Source organism: Prionailurus viverrinus, chromosome A1 (assembly GCF_022837055.1).
Source record: "Prionailurus viverrinus isolate Anna chromosome A1, UM_Priviv_1.0, whole genome shotgun sequence".
NCBI lineage: Eukaryota > Metazoa > Chordata > Mammalia > Carnivora > Felidae > Prionailurus > Prionailurus viverrinus.
The window spans coordinates 86,775,614-86,796,901 of NC_062561.1; the positions used below are offsets into that span (position 1 = coordinate 86,775,614).

At 33.5% G+C, this 21,288-nt stretch overlaps 1 protein-coding gene across 1 annotated transcript; it reads left to right on the forward strand.

The window, feature by feature from the left end:
• Nucleotides 1–4,857: 4,857 nt before the first annotated feature.
• Nucleotides 4,858–5,807, forward strand: LOC125163937 (olfactory receptor 14A16-like). Its single transcript, XM_047856285.1, is given in 2 exon segments — nucleotides 4,858–5,313; nucleotides 5,316–5,807. Coding segments are annotated over 2 exon segments (948 nt in total).
• The last annotated feature ends 15,481 nt before the right edge of the window (nucleotides 5,808–21,288 follow it).

Here is a 21,288-nt window from a genome sequence, read left to right on the forward strand (position 1 = left end):
AAGATAATTCATTAAAAGAATAAAATGAGTTTAAGAATGAAAGACTCCATTTTATTCTCAGAACAACATCTGTAAACAGAAACTTTACAACATGGTAAAATACTGTGAAATCCATGAGCACAAGAAACAAAGAGACTCCCTCAAGATCATTCAGCAAGAGAATAAACAAATATGCATAAATGTGAGGAAAAAGCATAGGAATTCCCTGAGCTTGCATAGGTGGGTTAACAAGACATAAGAAAAATAGAAAGCCACAGGATGAATGCATCCAAGATTATTAGGCAAATAAGATTAGGTAAACAGGTCAAAGGCCCCCAGTATAGGAATAGGAAATCTCAGGATGAAATTGTCCAAAATGATATAAACAAGATTAGGTATTCAGGGTGGAAATGCCTCCCAACTTAGTACAATAGCAAAAAGCTGCTTTCACAGGAAGAAAGGACCAAAATAGGTAAACAGATAAACAGGGCTATAGACCTCTGTAGGGCGAAGTTGCCTGGAGCAGAACTAATTAGCAAAAGAAAGGTGCCTTGTTGACCCTGAGGTACCAGGCTCTTTCTCGTCCCCAAACAAGTTTAGGTAAAGGGAGGTGGTGCCTCATATCTGCTGTAAAAAACCTTCCACCCACCACCAGGATTTTGTTTCCTCTTGGCCCAATCCCCTAACACTGCATATCTTCAAAAGCCCCTTTCCCTCATGCCCATGCGTGAATGTTTATGATTTCATTGTCTTTGCTCACATCCATCACACTTGTAAATCTTCTGATCCTAATAAAAACAGAGCAAGGACCCTTAGTCAGGGCTTTTGTCTCCTCTCAGACATTAGTCTCTCTCACACTTTAATTCTGAATCCACTCTCTTGTTGGGCAACAGAGAACTCTAGACAGAGTCTATGGCACATAAACATAAAATTATTGTGAGTTTGAGTGCATAGGTCATCAATATAGATAAGGAGGAGGGAAGACAGAGAAACAAACTAAAATCCTAAAAAGTCAAATTTAAAGTATTTACAAGATCAAATTAACAATATTTATGGGAGTAGAATCCTTGAATATCTAGAAAATATGTTACTTTGTTGTCTCTTTTTGGCTGTCTAATGTACAATACAATTTTTCTGGTCATAGTATTTTAGGTTTAAATTTACTTTCTCAAAAATATCACTCAAAAATAATATCATTATCTGAAAAAATCTCTTAAGCACATGAGATTAGGGTTTATAAAACAAAAATAGACTAAGGTTTTGTTAAAGGAGAACTTTAGGTATCACTATCAAAATATATTCATGAACAAAATACCTCTCTCACCTCTCCTACATGCTTTTTCTAAGTCATCGTGAACCCTCATTAGGAATACAGACATAGCATTCATTTTTTATTTCCAGTTAGTTTCTCCACAGCCTGCACTTGTCAGAGACTGATCAGTTTTAAATATAAGTTGATCATTTACTTTCTCTACTCAAAGTTATCTGTGGTTTCCTCTCATTCAGAGTAAAAGTTAACAACTTCACATGAACTGCAGTGTCTGCTGGCCTTGCAGCTATTTCTTTTTATTTTTTCATTTTTTTATATATAATTAAATCCTCATCTAGTTTATTGTTGCCTGGTTCCCTGAAGTTGCACTAGACTCTGAAGCCCCCATGTCACAACCTCACCATGTGCTTTTCTTGGACCCATTTTAGTCCTATTCTCTCTGGGACTACACTCTTTTTTGTTCTGTGTGCATCCCACTTCCTTTCCAATGTTTCTGTCTCCTGATGAAAGACAGTGAGGTTAGAGCTCACTTTTGAACTTTGAATCACTGCATTGGTTTTACTGAAGTGGTGCCGAAAACTGGTTGTGATCCATGGGCAACACTCAATATATCATGACTAAAACATTAGATGCTAAAGTTAATTACAATCCTATCCATAGATGTGTAAACAACCAAAAGAAAAAAAAAACCGCACACACACACACAATCTACTGAGTTTACTAATTATTCAGTGAGATTTATTATTGGCTGGTGGCAATTAAGCAACTCAGTCGAGAAAAACATAACATTATTTTCCCTTTGGAATAGGGCAGCTCGATAAATTAAGGTCTTGGACAATTCAAGTACACAAGAGACTAGTAAGAGATGTAAAATTGCCAAGTTCTTTAAGTCCCATATTTCTTCCTGTTGACATAACGATAAAGCTTGTTATGGAAATCATATGACTTTTCAGAGGATCAATGCATGTAATCATCTGTATTGAAATGAGATTTTATATCCTTCTGCCCTTGTGATGGTAATAGTTAAAAATACAACTGGAACTTTCATATACCAGGTTTGGAGGTATACTATTAAATGATTTATTTGGAAGAAAAAAAAACATTTAAACTTAAAATGTTTTAGATATAATAATTTATTTTGGATATGAGAAAAATAGGAGTTAAAAATACTAATTTCACAAATAATGAAAACCAAGAAAATGTAAAGGTATGGTCTTATTCTGCTGCACAGATTGTTTGATTTAAAAATGCCAGGTTTCTGTAGTCAGATTCACTGGGAGAAATATATACATATGCAAATACACACACACACACACACACACACACACACACACATAATACATATATATTACTCAATTTAAGAGACTCCACTTTTTATGATTTTTAATACTTCTATCATATTATAATATTTTGAATTAGAGCATATATGACAATTGCCAGCTGTATAACTGTAACACACTAAGCTTAAATTGTATTAAATGTTAAATCATAATTAATAAGAATAGATAACGAAGAAAGAAACTCAAGGTGAAACTAAAAAAAAAAACACTAAGTGTTGGAAGTGGAATGTTATATTTTTTATCCCCCCAAATATTAATCACATGTATAAATTAGAATCCTCAAGAACTCTGTATTTAAAGTTTATATATTTTTGAGAGAAGGAGAGAGAGAAAGAAACAGAGAGAGAGAGAGCAGGAAAGGGGCAGAGAGAAAGGGAGACAGAGAATCTCAAACAGGCTCCACACTGTCAGCACAGAGCCTGACATGAGGCTTGAACTCACAAACTGTGAGATCATGACCTGAACCAAAGTTGGACGCTTAACAGACTAAGCCACCCAGGCACCCCTTCAAGAACTCTTTAAGCTAATATTTCCCAATGATTTTATATCTATCACATTAGAGATGACAAGCATATATAGAAATCATTCTATTTGTAGCTCTGAACTTCTGAGTTTTTCTTCCTCCATCACTTGAGCTGTTAGTAGTATTATAAGATGAAGAATTTATAGTATTTCTACAGGGACAGTAGTACATGCATATAAAATTTAATTATTAAAAACATTTTAAATCATTCAGAATATTTTTATGTCTTGGACTAAAATATATTGTAAAATTTATTGCATTGTTTTCTTTAAAGTTTCTGCAATTATATTTTTTAATATATTAAAATTTTTATATTACTATTTCCCAATTCCAGCAACCACTATTTACTCAGGATCGTTCCATTGTCCATCACAATAGAGAGAGGTTGATCACATATGTGGGATAATTAAAATAAGAAGAAGGTGTGGGAGAGAATATTGTATAGTGCATCTTTATAGTTCCCTAAATTTGCATGAAGCCTGATTAATAAAATCTGTACAAACAGAAGACACCAAATGTCACTGTAAATCAAATTGACAGCGACACTCATGAGACTAAAACTATTTGGATTTATCTCCTACAGTGTGTGGTCTGTTCTTCTCTGCCAGAGATTTGCATTAATTTTATGGGAAGAAAAGAAGAAGACAAGGAAGGGGATTGGACAGGAGGTGGACTTGAAAACTGTTATAGTTTGCAAGTACAAACATTTTAGTATTAGATGTGTAAATATGATGAAAAAGGAAAAAAAAAGTTTGTGAGGAAAATATTTTTTTTCACTAATGATATAGTGGGAGAAATCATATGACAGTGTGAATAATGAATTAATTGGTGATGAGGAGGTCAATAATCTTAGCTAAAACAATGTAGGATTTTTGATGACTAAATCAGGACATGTATCATATGAAAGTATGCACATAAAACCATGTAATTTTATGATAAATATTTTGAGTTTTGTGCATGAGAACAAAGTTAGATTGATTTCTATTTAATCTATTAAACATTGTATTTATTTATTTATTTTGATGTTTATTTGTGTTTAAGTGTGAGAGAGTGTGAGCAGGGGAGGGGCAGAGAGAGAAGGAGACACAGAATCTGTAGCAGGCTCCAGGCTCTGAGATGTCACCACAGAGCCTGACACAGGGCTCAAACCCATGGACCATGAGATCATGACCTGAGCCAAAGTCAGAGGCTCAACAGATTGAGCCACCCAGGTACCCTACTATTAAACATTTTAAGTGTAAGGACATCTCTAAATTAAGCAGACAGTAAGTAGGTTAAAGATTTCATAGGATAGATTGGAGGTCTGTAATCATTTTCTTTCTAAGAATTGTTTACTATTCCACTCCTTGAAGGTATGCTGAAACAGGTTTTGTTAGTCATAGGATAATCATGATATAGGGACCATGTGACTAAGACGCAATTTAATAGTTGTTGGTTTGTCACTTTGAATTTACTGAGAAATGTGGGAAGGATACATGCTTTTCATGTTTTGATAAGAACTGTTGAAAATTTCAATGCTTCAACAATTTTCATAGGACATATGTTGAAACACATTTACAAGAACTGAAAATAAAGTGGTTCAATAAAATAATATTACTCAAGTAATTATTGGTGGTTGATATAATGTGTAGGAGTTAGATTTCTCTGGTAAATAGTTTGTATGATTGCCATTGTAGAAACCCATTTTATGTTCAATATTGAAAAGTTGACAATGATATTTTATTTCTCTATTTTTTATACAGATTATGCCTCCAATAGTGACAAATCTCACAGTTGTGACAGAATTTATCCTTATGGGATTTTCTACCAATGAAAATATACACATTTTGCAGTTAGTGCTCTTCTTTTTGATTTATTTCTGTGCTCTGATGGGGAATGTCCTCATTATTATGGTCACAACTTTGGACAAGAATCTCCACACCCCCATGTACTACTTCTTGAATAATTTATCCTTTTGGGATCTCTGCCTAATTTCAATCACTATTCCCAAATCCATTGCCAACTCTTTGTCTCACAATAACTCCATCTCATTCATTGGCTGTGTTGCCCAGGCCTTTCTGGTAGTTTTTTCAGCAACCACAGAACTGCATCTCCTGACAGCAATGTGCTTTGACCGCTATGCTGCCATATGCCATCCCCTGCACTATGAAATTATCATGAACAAAGACGTGTGTGTTCACTTGACAGTCGCATCTTGGCTGGGGGGGGGGGGGGTTTGATTGCTTTGATGCACACAGTTGGTACCTTCTCTTTATCCTACTGTGGATCTAACATAGTCCATCAGTTCTTTTGTGACATCCCCCAATTATTGGCTATATCTTGCTCAGAAAATTTAACAAGAGAAATTGTACCTATTATCATTAGTGTGGTTTTGGACATCTGTTGTTTTATTTACATCATCATTTCCTATGTGAACATCTTTTCCACTGTCAAGAAGATTCCATCAACAGAAGGTCAGTCAAAAGCCTACTGCACTTGCCTTCCACATCTGGTGGTAGTTATATTATTTCTCTTCACTGGCATCTTTGCTTATCTGAAGCCAACTTCAGGGATTCCTTCTATTTCTGACCTTTTAATTTCTATGTTCTACACTATGGTGCCCCCAACCGTTAATCCTATTATATACAGTCTAAGAAATAATGTCATGAAAATGTCATTGGGGAGGTTGCTAAAAATAATATTCACCAAAAATTAAAAATTATTCCCTCTTTTTTTAATGTTCAATAATACTTATGATCTACAATTTTACACACATTATTTCTTAGTATTTTTGCCTCAAATTTTTCTAGAGCACTTTTAGGATTAAAAACATTAAAAGAAAGTACAGAAAATTTCCATATAACCACTGCATAGACTTCCACGGTAACAATATAATTCACTAGGATCATCATTTTTTGTTTTATTTATTTATTTATTTATTTATTTAATATTTTTTATTTTTTTTAAACAAAGACATACCTACATTGAAACCTCATGATTATCCAAAGCCTATAGTTTACATTAGGGATTCTCTTAGTGCTTTACATCTATGGTTTGGACAAATACATAATTAAATATATTCATCACTGTAATGTAACATAGAGCATTTCACTACTCCAAAACTCCTCTGTGCTCTACCCATGATTTTCCCCTTAGATTACCCCAGGTATCCACTGATCTTTTTACTATCTGCATATTCTTGGCTTTCCCAGAATGTCACATAGTGGGAATCATACAATATACAATCTGTTCAGATTGGCTACTCTAATTTAGTTACTATGCATTTAAGTTTCCTCCATGTGATTTTGTAGCTAAATAACTCATTTCCTTTTATTGCTGTGTAATATCTCATTGTTTTCCTGTACTGCAATTATTTATCCACTCACCTACTACAGGACATCTTGGTTTCCTCCAGATTTTGGCAACTAACAATAAAGCTACTATAACCCTCCTTGTGCAGTTTTATTTGTGTACATACATTTCCTTTGGATAAATACAAAGGAGCATGATTGTGAGATTATATGGTAAAATTATATTGCTTTTTTAAAATTTTAATTCGAGTATACTTGACATAACATGCTATATTAGTTTCAGATGTACAATATAGTGAGTCAACAATTCCATGCATAGCTCAGCACTTAACGCAAGTGCCTTCCTTAATCTACATCACCTATTTCACCCATCATCCCACCTACCTCCCCTCTGGTAGCCATCAGTTTGTGCTTATAGTTAATAATACGTTGCTTTGTTTTTCTCTTTTTTTTCTCTTTGCTCAGTTTTTGGTTTCTTAAGTTTCACATAGTAGTGAAATCATATGGTATTTGTCTTTCTCAGACTGACTTATTTCACTTGGCATCATATACTTTTTCTTAATTCATGTCTTTGCAAAAGGAAAGATTTCATACTTTTTGTGGTGGAATATTATTATATGTATACACACACACACACACACACACACACACACACACCACTTCTTCTTTATCCATTGATCTATTGATAAACATGTGGGCTGCTTCCATAACTTGGCTATTGTAAATAACACTACAATATGCATAGGGTTGTATATATCTCTTTGAATTGTGTTTTTTGTATCTTTAGGGTAAATATTCCAACATTGAAATTACTGAATTATAGGGTAGTTCTGTTTTTAATATTTGAGGAATGGCCATACTATTTTCTGCAGTGGCTACACCAGTTTTCCACCAACAAAGCAAGATGCTTTCTTTCTCTCCACATCCTCACTAATGCTTGTTTCTGTTTCTGTTTTGTTTTCTTTTGTTTTGCCATTCTGACAGGTGTGAGATGATATCTCATTATACTTTTGATATGCATTTCCCTGATAATGAGTGATGTTGAGCATCTTTTCATGTGTCTATTGGCTATCTCAAAGTCGTCAGGGTTAACAGAAAGGGATGTCTGTTCATGTCACCTGTCCATCTTTAATTGGATTATTTTTTTCTTGGAGTTGTGTTATATTGTGTGTGTGTGTGTGTGTGTGTGTGTGTGTGTATAGCTAACCCTTTATCAGTTATGTTATGTACAAATATCTTCTATTCCTTAGGTTGCCTTTAGCTTTATTGTCTCCTTCACTGTTCAGAATTTTGATGGTGTCCCAATAGTTTATTTTTGCTTTTATTTCCCTTGCCTCCAGAGATATACCTAGAAAAATTTTGCTATAGCAGATGTAAGAGACATTATTGTCTGTGTTCTTTTCTAGGATTTTTATGCACTAAGGTTTCATATTTAGGTTTTTAATGAATTTTGAGTTTATATTTTTGTATATGGTGTAAGAAAGTGGTCCAGTTTCATTCTTTTGAACGAAGCTGTCTAGTTTTACCAGACCCTTTGTTCAAGAGACTATCTTTATTTTCCCATTGAATATCCATTTCTCCTTTGGCAATGAGTAATTGACCATATAATTGTGAGTTTATTTCTAAATGTTCTATTTTGTCTATTGATATGTCTATTTTTGTACCACTATCATACTGTTTTTATTACTACAACTTTGTAATATAATTTGAAGACCAAAATCATCACCTCCACTTTGCTTTTCTTTTTCAAGATTGTTTTGGCTATTCAAAGTCTTTTGTGGTTTTATATAAATTTTAGAATTGCTTGTTCTAGTTTAGTGAAAAAATGCTCTTGTTATTTTGATAAGGATTCCATTAAATATATAGATTGCTTTGGGTAGTATGGACCCTTTGTATGGACAATATTTATTCTTTAAATCTATAAGCCTGTATTATCTTTCCATTTCTTTGTGTCATCTTTAATTTAATTAATAGTCTTTTATAGTTTTCAGAGTATTCAAAGTATAAATCTTTCATGAAGTTTATTTCTAGATATGCTATTGTTTTTGGTACGGATTTAAGTGGTATTGTTGTCTTAATTTCTCTGTTGCTTCATTATTGATGTATAGAAATGCAATATATTTCTTTGCATTGATTTTGTATGCTATGAAGTTACTGAATCCACTTATCAGCTTTAGTAGATTTTTGGTGAAGACTTCAGCGTTTTCTATATATAGTATCATGTCATCTACAAATAGTGAGTTTTACATCTTCCTTACCAATCCAGATTGCTTTTATTCCTTTTTGCTGTCTGATTGCTGTGGCTAGGACTTCCAGTACTGTGTTGAGTAAAAGTGGGAGAGTGGACATCCTTGTCTTATTCCTGACATAAGTGAAAAGTTTTCCATGTTCCCAATTGAGCATGATGCTCACTTCATGTTTTTCATAGATAGCCTTTTTTTGTGTTGAGGTATGTAACTTCTCTCCCTACTTTGTTGAGGGTTTTTGTCATTAATGGGTATTGTGCTTTGTCAAATGCTTTTGCTGCATCTATTGAGATGATCACACAGTTCTTATGGTTTCTTTTATTAATGTAGTGTATCATGTTGACTGATTTGCAAATATTGAACCACGTTTGCAACCCAAGAACAAGTCCCATTTGATCGCGGTGAATTATTCTTTTAACACATAGTTGGACTCAGTTTGCTAGTATTGTATTGAAAATATTTGCATTCATGTTCTTCAAGGATATTAGCTGATAACTGTCTTTTTAGTGGTATATTTATCTCGTTTTTCTATGAGGAAAATGCTGGCCTCATAGAATGAATTTAGAAGTTTTCCTACTTGGGACACCTGAGTGGCTCAGGTTAAGTGTCGGACTTCAGCTCAGGTCATGATTTCATGGTTTGTGAGTTCAAGCCCCATGTTGGGCTCTGTGGTGACAGCCTGGTGACAGCCTGCTTTGGATTCTGTGTTTCTGTCTTTTTTCCCCTTCCCCACTCATTCTCTCTCTCTCTCTCTCTCTCTCTCTCTCTCCCTCTCAAATAAATAAACAATAGAAATTAAAAAGAGGTTTTTCTCTTTTTTTTCTTGTCATTTTGGTCTAGTTTGAGAATAATAGGTATTAACTATTCTTTAAATATTTTGTAGACTTCACCTTGAAGCCACCTGGCCCTTGATTTTTGTTCTTTGAACGATTTTTGATTACTGATTCAATAATTTTGCTGGCAATCAATCCGTTGAGTTTTCTGCTGACTCTTGTTTCAGTTTTGGTTGTTTATATGTTTCTACTAACATATCCATTTCTTACAGGTTGTTCAATTTGTTGGCATATTTTTTTATATAATTTTCTCATAATTGTTTGTATTTCTGTGTCATCAATTGCTTTTTCTCCTCTCTTATTTATGATTTTATTCATTTGGGTCCTTCCTCTTTTTTTTGGAGAAGTTTGGCTACAAGTTTACCAATTTTATTAATTTTCAAAAAAACAGCTCCTGGTTTCACTGGTACATTTGTTTGTTTGTTTTTTAGTTTCTATATCCCTGATTTTTGCTCTAAACTTTTTATTATTTCATCCTTTCTGCTGGCGTTAGGCTTAATTTGTTATTCTTTTTGTAGTTTCTTTTGGTGTAAGGTGAGTTTGTTTATTTGAGATTTTTCTTGCTTTTAAGATAGGCCTGTACTGCTATATGCTATTGTCTTATTACCAATCTGCTGCATCCCAAATATTTTTGACTGTTGTGCTTTCATTTTAATTTGTTTCCATGTATTTTTAACTTTTTTTTTACTTCTGATTTATCTGTTCATTGTTTAGTGATATGTTGTTTAATCTCCATGAAAAGATGCTCAACATCTCTTATCATCAATTGAATGTAAATGAAAACCACAATGTAATATCACTGCACAAATTTTTCCATATATAGATGAGAGTATGCTGTATTTGTTTTTTGTTTCTTACTTGTTTCACTTCACATGATGTCTCCAGGTTCATCTATTTTGTCACATATAAAACAATTTTCTTCTCTTTTTTAAGGCCAAATGATATTTCACTCACACACACACACACACACAAACACACACACACATTTACACATTTTCTTTATTAATTCTTCTGTCATTGGACACTTGGATTGTTTTAAAAACTTCTCTGTGGGGAATAATTATACAATTACAATTGAATAAAAATATTCCCAAAATGTGGTGATTTTATTTCACCTAGGTATATACCCAAGAGTGGAAATTTAGATCATATAGCAGTTCTACTTTTACATTTCTGAGGAAACTCAATAATGTTTTTCATAATGATTGTTCAAATTTCCATTCACACACCAGGACACAAGTTTTTCCTTTTCTCCACTTTCCCATCAAAATGTGTTATCATTTTTTTTAATTAAGATTTTATTTTAATTACAATATAGATAACAGGTAGTGCTATATTACTTTCAGGTGTACAGTATAGTGATTCAACAATTCTATACATTAGTGCTCATCATGATAAGTGTGCTCTTTAATCCCCATCACCCATTTCACCCATCTCCCAACCCAACTGCACTCTGGTAACCATAGTTTGTTCTCTATAGTTAAGAGTCTGTTTCTTGATATGTCTCTCTTTTTTTTTCTTTCTTTGCTTGCTTGCTTTGTTTATTAAATTACACATGTGAGTGAAATCATGTGGAATTTGTCTTTCTCTGACCTATTTCACTTAGCATTATACTCTTTAGCTCCATTCATATCCTTGCAAGAGGCAAGATTTCATTATTTTTTATGGCTGAATAATATTCCATTGTGTATATATGCCACTTCTTTATCCACTCATCTATCTATGGACACTTGGGCTGCTTCCATGATTTGGCTGTTGTAAATAATACTGCAATAAACCTAGGGGTACATGTATCCATTTGAATTAATGTTTTTGTATTTTGAGGGTAAATACCCTATAGTAAAATAACTAGATCATGAGATAGTTCTATTTTTAACTTTTTGAGGAAACTCCATACCTTTTTTTTTTTTCCAGTGGCTGCACCAGCTTGCATTCCCACAGTGCATCAAGATTCCTTTTTCCCATATCCTCAACACTTGTTTCTTGTGTTCTTCATTTTAGGCATTCTGACAGGTTTGATACATCCTTTGATTTGCATTTCTCTGATGATGAGTGATGTTTAGTGTCTTGTCATGTGTCTGTTATCCTTCTGAATGTCTTCTTTGGAGAAATATCTCTTCATATCTTTTGTTATTTGAATAACAGCCAACTAACAGTGTGAGGTGACATCCCATTTTTTTTCTTTTATTTGTATTTATCTGATTATTAATGATATAGAGAATCCTTCAAAACACCCAATATGTCTTTTTTTTTGCAAAGATATCTAAAAAATTCCTTGTTCATTAAAAATATTTGTTATTCCCAACTCCTGAGTTGCATAAGTTACTTGTGTATTTTGCATGTTAGCCCTTTATCAGATATGATTTGCATATGAGTTGAATTTTGTGAACTATATAAGGAACTCATTTCATTACTTTGCATGAGTATATCCATTTTTCCCAACATTTATTGAAGAGGCAATCTTTTCCCCACTATGTATTCTTTGTAACTTTGCTTAAAATTAGTTTTCCATAGGGATGCCTAGGTGGCTCAGTTGGTTAAGTGCCCGAATTTGGCTCAGGTCATGATCTCATGGTTCATGAATTTCAGCGCCCTGTAGGGCTCTGTGCTTACAGCTCAGAGCCTGGAGCCTGCTTTGGATTTGGTGTCTCCCTCTCTCTGCCCCTCCCCAACTCACAGAATCTCTCTCACAAAAGTAAACATTTAAACGTTTAAAAAATAATTTTCATATATGCATGAGTTTATTTCTAGGATCTATTCTGTTCCATTTATTTATATACCTATTTTTATGTATCATACTATTTAATTACTATAACTTTGTAATAAAAATTCAAATCAAGAGGATGATGTCTATGATATTGCTCCTCTTTAAATTGATTTGACTTTTCAATGTTTTTTCTGGTATGGTAAGAAATTAAGAATTTTTTTTTCTGTGAAAACTTGTACTTACATAGGAATTGCATTGAATCTATAGTTTGGTTTTTTTTTGGATTGTATAGATATTCTTCCATTTTTTATTAGTATGTTCTAGTGTTCAGTATGCAGACAATTTATCTCCTTGTTCAAGTTTTTTTTCCTAAGTATTTGATTTATTTTTTTTTAAGTTTTTAAAATCTATTTTGAGAGAGAGGTGGGTGGGGGGAGATAGTCAGTGCAGGAGGAGCAGAGAGAAGGAGAGAAAGGGAATCCACTTGTGGAGCAGACTCCACAATGTCAGTGTTGAGCCCAACGCAGGGGCTTGAACCTCTGAACTGTGAGATCATGACCTGGGCTGAAATCAAGAATCTGACCCTTAACTGATTGAGCCACCCGGATGTCCCTAAATATCTTTTTTAATTTATATTTTGAATAATCTTTTTAAATGTATACTATAGATCTTTGTATGCTGATTTTGTATTCTACTTAAAATTATTTATTAGTTGTAATAGTTTTGTCCTGGAACATAAGGATATACATATCTACCACCTGAAAACAGAAACAGTTTTACTTCAAGTTGGATATCTTCTCTTTTCCAGTTGTTCTGGTTGGACTACTTGGATTTCTACTACTATGTTGAATCGAAGTGATAAGTTTGGACACCCTCACCTTTGTCTTGAAATTAGAGGACTACCTTTCAGTTTTTAAACATTGAGTGTGATGTTATCCATGGAAATGTCATACATGACTTTCATTGCATTCAAGTACATTTCTTCTATACCTAATCATAAAGAAATGTTAGCATAGAAAGACTTTCATTTTGCCAAATGCTTTTCTGAATCTTTTGAAATGAATATATACGTAATTATGCTTTTTCTCTTTTTTAGCAATAAAAATATTTTTTAGTAAAATCTACCCTCAACATTAGGCTCAAACCCACAACTCTGAGATCAAGGGTTGCATGCTTTTTCAACTGAACCAGCCCCACACCCCTATCATTTATTTTCTTAATGTGTCATATCACATTAATTGATTTCTATATGTTGAACATTATTGCTTCCCAGTAATAAATCCCCAGTGATCATCGTGTATGATCATTTTAATGGGTGTAGAATTTAGTTTAATAGTATTTTGCTGAGGATTTTGGTATCAGTGTTCATCACAGATTATGGCCTATAGTCTTTATTTCTTGTAGTGTATTTTTCTAACATTGGTATCAGTATAAAGTTGGATTCACACAATGAGTTTGGAAGTGTTTCCTCTTCAATTTTTTGTGAGAGTTTAAGAAAAATTACTAATAATTATAAGTTTTTAAAATTTTTGGTAGAATTTACTAATGAAAACACCTGGTCTTGGATATTTCTTGGAGATTTTTACTACTGCTTCTATTTCCTTACATATTATTGGTTTTTTGAGAATTTTACAATTTTTTCTTATGAATCAGTTTTAGTAGTCTGCATGTTACTAGGAAGTAATCCATTTCTTTTAATTTGTCCAAATTGATGGCATGATCCTTTACATATTTGTATATTTGTAGTAATATCTTCTTGTTAATTTCTGATTCTATTCATTTGAGTTTTCTCTATTTTTATCTTCGTCTAGCTAATGGTTTGTCAGTTTGGTTAATATTTTAAAACCATCTCTTACATTTATTATTATTTACATTTTCTGTTTTATATTTCATTTATTTCTGAATTGATCTCTCTTATTTCCTTACCTCCAACAACTTTGGCCTTACTTTGTTCTTTTTATAACTTCTTAAGGTGTACATTTGGTTCTTTATTAGAATATTCTTTTTTATCTTAGTGTAGGCTTTTATTCCATTAGTATTATTTAATAGAACCCCTTTGCTACATCCTATAAATTTTGATATGCTGTGTTTTTGTTTTCATTTTCTCATTTACTTACTTCCCTTTTAATTTATTTGAGTCATTGGTTCTTCATTCATGGGTTGTTTTCTTTTCACTTATGTAAATTGTTTTAGTTATCCACCTGCGACTGATTTTTATATTGTTTGTTGGAAATTGTGCTGGGTATGATTTCAGTCTCCTTAAATTGTTAAGACTTGTTTTGTGGCCTAACACATGATCTATCCTGGAGATTGTTCTGTGTGAACATCACAGAAATGTGTATTCTGCTGTATTAAATAGAATGTATTGCAAAGATGGGTTGGTCTAATGGATATTTGAAGTCCAATAATCCTTATTGATTGCCATTTTATTTTTGCTTGATTTAGTCATTTTTGAAAGTGGGGTATTAAAGACTCATGTTTTGATGCCTTGTCTCAGTTGAAATATTTTAATATTTCATTTATATATTTAGTGATCCATGTTAGGGGCAATTAAATTTTCAATTGTTATGTACAATTGATAAATTGACTATTTCATCATTATATAATGATTTTTGTATTCTATAACAGTTTTTGATCGAAAGTGTCTATTATCTAATATAACAATGGCAACTATTTACTTATTTATTTATTTGCTAAACATATTTGTTTTTAATCTAGATCCAAGTTAGTTAACATATAGGGTAGTATTACTGGATTCAGAAGTAGAATCCAGTAATTAATCACTTACATATAACACCCAGCACTTATCCCAACAAGTGCCCTCCTTAATTCCCATCACCCATTTACCCCATCCCTTCACCCACCTCTCCTCCAGAAACCCTAAGTTTGTTTTCTGTATTTAAAAGTCACTTATGGCTTGCCTCCCTCTCTGTTTTTCTTTTATTTTTGTTTCTCTTCCCATATGTTCATCTGTTTTGTTTCTTAAATTCCACATATGAGTGAGATCATATATTTATCTTTGACTTCTTTCGCTTAGCATAATACCTTTAGCACCATCCACATTGATGAAAATGGCAAGATTTCATTCTTTCAGATTGCCAAATAATATACTATGGTATTATATATACACACCACATCTTCTTTATCCATTCACTAATTGATGGACATTTGGGCTGTTTCATAATTAGCTATTGTTGAAAGCACTGCTGTAAACATTGGGGTGCCTGTGCCCCTCCTAATCAACATTTTTGTATCCTTAGGATAAATACCGAGTAGTAAAACTGCTAGTTCGTAAGTTAGTTCTATTTTTAACTTTTTGTGGAACCCCCATACTGTTTGCAGAGTGGCTGCACCAGTTTGCATTCACACCAGCAGTACAAAAGTGTTCCCCTTTCTCTGCATTGTCACCAACATCTGTTGTTTCCTGAGTTGTTAATTTTAATGATCCTGACAGGTTTGAGGTGGTATCTCATTGTGGTTTTGATTTATATTTCCTGATTATGAATAATTTGAGAATCTTCTCTTGTGTCTGTTAGCCATCAGGATGTCTTCTTTGGAAAAGTGTCTATTTATGTCTTCTGTCCATTTCTTCACTAGATTACTTTTTGGGTGTTGTGTTTAATATGTTCTTTATAGATTTTGGTTACTAACCTTTTATGACATATGTCATTTGCAAATATCTTTTCTTATTCTTTCAGTTGCCTTTTAGTTTTGTTGATCATTTCCTTTGCTTTGCAGAAGTTTTTTTTTTTTTAATCTTGATGAGGTCCCAATAGTTCATTTCTGCTTTTGCTTCTCTTGCCCCAGAAGCGTGTCTAGTAAGAACCCACTGCAGCCAGGGGTGCTTGGGTGGCTCAGTCGATTAAGTGTCCAACTTTGACGTAGGTCATGATCTCACAGCTCGTGGGTTCGAGCCCCACGTCCAGCTCTGTGCTGACAGCTTAGAGTCTAGAGCCTGCTATGGATTCTGCTTCTCCCTCTCTCTTTCTGCCTCTCCCCCACTCACACTCTGTCTCTCTCTCTGTCCTTCAAAAATAAATAAACATTAAAAAAAAGAACCAGCTGCATCCAAAGTCAAAGAATTTGCTGTTTTCTCCTCTAGAATATTTATGGTTTGCTGTTTTACATTTAGGTCTTTTTATCATGTTTATTTTTGAGAGAGAGAGAGCATGAGCAGAAGGTGGGGAGGGAAAGAAAGAGAGGAGAACAGAAGATCCAAAGCAGGCTCCATGCTAACAGCAGAGATCCCAATGTGGGGCTTGAACTCACAAACCATGAGACAATGACCTGAACCAAAGTCCAACGTTTAACTGACTGAGCCAACCACACTCCTCGCATTTAGGTCTTTCGTCCATTTTGAATTTATTTTTGTATATGGTGAAAGAAAATGGTCCAGTTTGATTCTTCTGCATGTCACTGTCCAGTTTTCCCAGCACCATTTGCTGAAGAAACTGTATTTTTACCGTATGATATTCTTTCCTGCTTTGTCAAAGTTTAGTTGGCCATACATCTGTTGGTCCATTTCTGGGTTCTCTATTCTGTTCCATTGATCTATGTTTCTGTTTTCGTGACAGTAGCATACTGTCTTGTTGATTACAGATTTGAAAATATAGCTTGAAGTCTGGATTTGTGATGCTTCCAGCTTTGCTTTTCTTTTGCAGGATTACTTTGGTCATTTGGGGTCTTTTCTGATTCCAGGAAAATTTTAGAATTGTTTGTTCTAGCTCTGTGAAGAATGCTGGTGTTATTTTGATAGAGATTACATTGAATGTGGAGATTGCTGTGGGTATTGTGGATATTTTAGTAGTTTGTTCTTCCAGTCCATCAGTATAGAGTGTTTTTATTTGTGTCTTCATAAAATTTTTTTACAAGATTTCTGTAGTTTTCACCTACATATATTTTAACTCTTTGGTTAGGTTTATTCCTAGATATTTTATGGTTTGTTGTGCAATTGTAAATGGGATTGATTCTTTGATTTCTCTTCGTGCTGCTTTCAGTATTGGTGTATAGAAATGCGCCTGATTTCAATTTGTTGGTTTTATATCTTGTGACTGCTGATTCATTTGTCTGTGTATCTATCTTACTATCTATCTATCTATTGCTTTCATTATTTTAGAATATCCTATTCAATTATTTCAGTTTCAGTCTATGTAAGCAGTTACATCTGAGTCTTTTATACATAATATAGAGGTGGTCTTATTTTTGTTGTTTTAACCTTTTAGCCACTGTCTTTTGATTGGAAAATGTATTGCATTTACATGTAAAAAATTAATGATATTCAAAGACTTCTTATTGCCAGTTTACTACGTGTTTTCTGGCTGTTGTGTAGATCATTTGTTCTTTTATTTGCCTTTTACTGAATTCCTTTGTGATTTGATGCTTTTCTGTAGTTTTATGCTCTGCTACCCTTCTCTTAAGCATTTATGTGTCTGGTATAAGATTTTCCTTTGTGATTACAAAAAGCTTTGCATAAAAAATCTTAGAGTTACAACAGTCCATTTTAAATTTAAATTTTAATCTCATAATATGCAAAAACTTTGCATTTTTACTTTCCTTCAAACATTTTATGCTTTTAATATGTCTATTTACATACATTTATATTTTACATTCCTTAATAAATTATTAAAGTATAGTTATTTTAATACTTTGTCTTTTAACATTTATTCTACAATTAATAGTGATTTACACACCATGATTACAGCATTAGAGTATTCTGAATCTGTCTGCATATTTACCAGTGCATTTTACATATTCATATGTACAGTTACATTAATACTTAGTGTCCTAAAATTTTTAAATAATTTTAAGTTTTTAATTTTTTTAACTTTTTATTTTAATTACATTTAGTTAATATAGAGGGTTATATTAGTGTCTTTTCATTTTAATTTGAAGAGTTCCTTTAGCATTTCTTATAATTCAGTCTCAGTGGTGATGGCATCTCTCAGACTTCCTTGTCCAGAAAGTCATTATTTCTCCCTTATTTCTAAATGACTGTTTTGATGGGTAAAATATTCTTTTTTGGCAGGTTTTCTTCATTTAATCTGTGGAGTCTGTCATCCCACAATTCATGGTCTCTAAGGTTTCTGCTGGGAAATACACTATAGATAGCCTTATGGGGATTTCTCTGCATGTGGCAAGCTCCTTTCTCTTGCTGTTTTATTTTATTTTTTTAATTTTTGACAATTGATTATAATGTGCTTCAGTGAAGTCTTATTTCATCTGAATGTGTTGGGGACATTTATCACTCATTTATCTAGATATCTACTTATCTTCCCCATTCTGGGAGTTTTCAGTCATTTTATTTTTGGTTTTTCAATGTTTATATATTTTTGAGAGAGAAAGAGAGACAGTGCACAAGTGGGAAAGGGGCACAGAGACAGACAGACAGACAGACAGAGAATCCAAGCAGTCTCCAGTCTCTAATCTGTCACCACAGAGTCCAATGTGGGGATCGAACTCACAAACACTGATATCATGACCTGAGCTGAAATCAGAAGTTTAACCAGTTGACTGAGCCACCCAGGGGCTCCTAGTCATTTTATTTTTATATAAACTTTCTCCCCTTTTGTAGATCTTCTTTTTGAGCTTCCATAATGCAAATATTAACTTTTTTGTATGCCTATTCTCAATACTGTAATATATTAATATGTATCTACATTTGTTTTTTAATATAATTTATTGTCAAATTGGCTTCTATACAACATCCAGCGCTCATCCCAATAAGTGCCTTTCTCAATGCCCATCACCTATTTTCCCCTGTCCCCCAAACCCTATCCACCCTCAGTTTGTTCTCAGTATTTAGGAGTCTCTTATGGTTTGCCTCCCTCTCTGTAACTATTTTTCCCCTTCCCTTCCCCCACGGTCCTCTCTAAGCTTCTCAAGATCCACATAAGAGTGAAAACATGATATCTGTTTCCGACTGACTTATATCACTTAGCATAATACCCTACACTTCCATCCACGTTGATGCAAATGACATGAATTCATTCTTTCTCATTGCCAACTAGTATTCCATGGTATATATAAACAACATCGCCTTTATCCATTCATCAACTGTTGGACATTTAGGCTCCTTCCATAATTTGGCTATTGTTGACACTGCTGCTATAAACATTGGGGTACATGTTCCCTTATGCATCAGCACTCCTGTGTCCCTTGGGTAAATTCCTAGCAGTGCCATTGCTGGGTCATAGGGTAGTTCTATTTTTAATTTTTTAAGGAACCTCCACACTGTTTTCCAGAGGGGCTGCACCAGTTTGCATTCCCACCAACAATGCAAGAGGGTTCCCGTTTCTCCACATCCAGGCCAGCATCTGTTGTTTCATCAGTTGTTCATTTTAGCCACTCTGACCGGTGTGAGATGGTATCTCACTATAATTTTGATTTGTATTTCCCTCATGATGAAGGACATTGAGCATCTTTTCATCTGTCCATTGGCCATCTAGATGCCTTCTTTGTAAAAGTATCTATTTATGTCTCCTCCCCATTTCTTCACTGGATTATTTGTTTTTCAGGTGTTGAGTTTGGCACGTTCTTTATACATTTTGGATATTAATCTTTTATCCAATATGTCATTTGCAAATATCTTTCCCATTCCATCAGTTGCCTTTTAGTTTTGTTGATTGTTTCCTTTGCAGTGCATAAGCTTTTTATCTTCATGAGGTCCCAATACGTCATTTTTGCTTTTAATCCCCTTGCCTTTGGAGATGTGTAAATCAAGAAGTTGCTGCAGTTGAGGTCAAAGAGATTGTTGCCTGTTTTCTCCTCTAGGATTTTTGTGGTTTTCTGTCTCACATTCAGGTCCTTCACCCATTTAGTTTTGTGTATGGTATAAGAAAGTGATCTAGTTTCATTCTTCTGTATGCTGCTGTCTTGTTATCCCAGCACCATTTACTAAAGAGACTGTCTTTTTTTTCCATTCTATACTCTTTCCTGCTTTGTCAAATATTAGTTGGTCATACATTTGTGGGTCCAATTCTGGAGTCTCTATTCTATTCCATTGGTCTATGTTTCTGCTTTTGTGTCAGTAACATACTATCTTGTTGATTACAGCTTTATAATACAGCTTGAAGTCTGGATTTGTGATGCTTCCTGCTTTGGTTTTCTTTTTCAATATTATTTTAGCAATCTGGGGTCTTTTGTGATTCCATACAAATTTTAGGATTGCTTGTTCTAGCTTTGAGTGGAATACTGGTGCAATTTTGATTGGGATTGTATTGAATGTGTAGATTGATTTGAATAGTATTGACATTTTAACAATATTTATTCTTCCAATCCATGATCATGGGATGTTTTTTCCATTTCATTGTGTCTTCTTCAATTTCCTTCATAAGTTTCCTAGTTTTCAGCACACATATTCTTTATATCTTTGGTTAGGTTTATTCTTAGATATTTAGGGGCTCTTGGTACAATTGTAAATGGGATCAATTTCTTGATTTCCCTTTCTGATGTTTCATTACTGGTGAAAAACAATGCAGCTGATTTCTGTACATTAATTTTGTATAGTGTGACTTTGCTGAATTCATGTGTCAGTTCTAGTGGACTTTTGTTTAGGTCTGTAGGGTTTTCCATGTAGAGTATCATGTCATCTGTGAAAAGTGAAAATTTGACTTCTTTGCCAATTATGATGCATTTTATTTTATCTTGTTGTATCATTACTGATGCTAAGACATCCGACACTGTGCTATACAACAATGGTGAGAGTGAATATTCCTGTCACGTTCCTGATCTCAGGGAGAAATTTCGTAGTTTTTTTCCATTGAGGATGATATTAACTGTGGGCTTTTCATATATAATTTTTTATGATGTTTAGGTATATTCCTTCTATTCTGATTTTCTTGAGGGTTTTTATTAAGAATGGATGTTGTATTTTGCCAAATGTTTTTTTCTGCATCTCTTGACAGGATCAATGGTTCTTATCTTTTCTTTTATTAATATGATGTATTAAACTGATTGATTTGCAAATACTGAACCAGCTCTGCAGCCTAGGAATGAATCCCACTTGATCATGGTGAATAATTCTTTTTATATGCTGTTGAAAATGATTTGCTAGTATCTTTTAAAAATTTTTTTAACATTTATTCATTTTTGAGAGACAGAG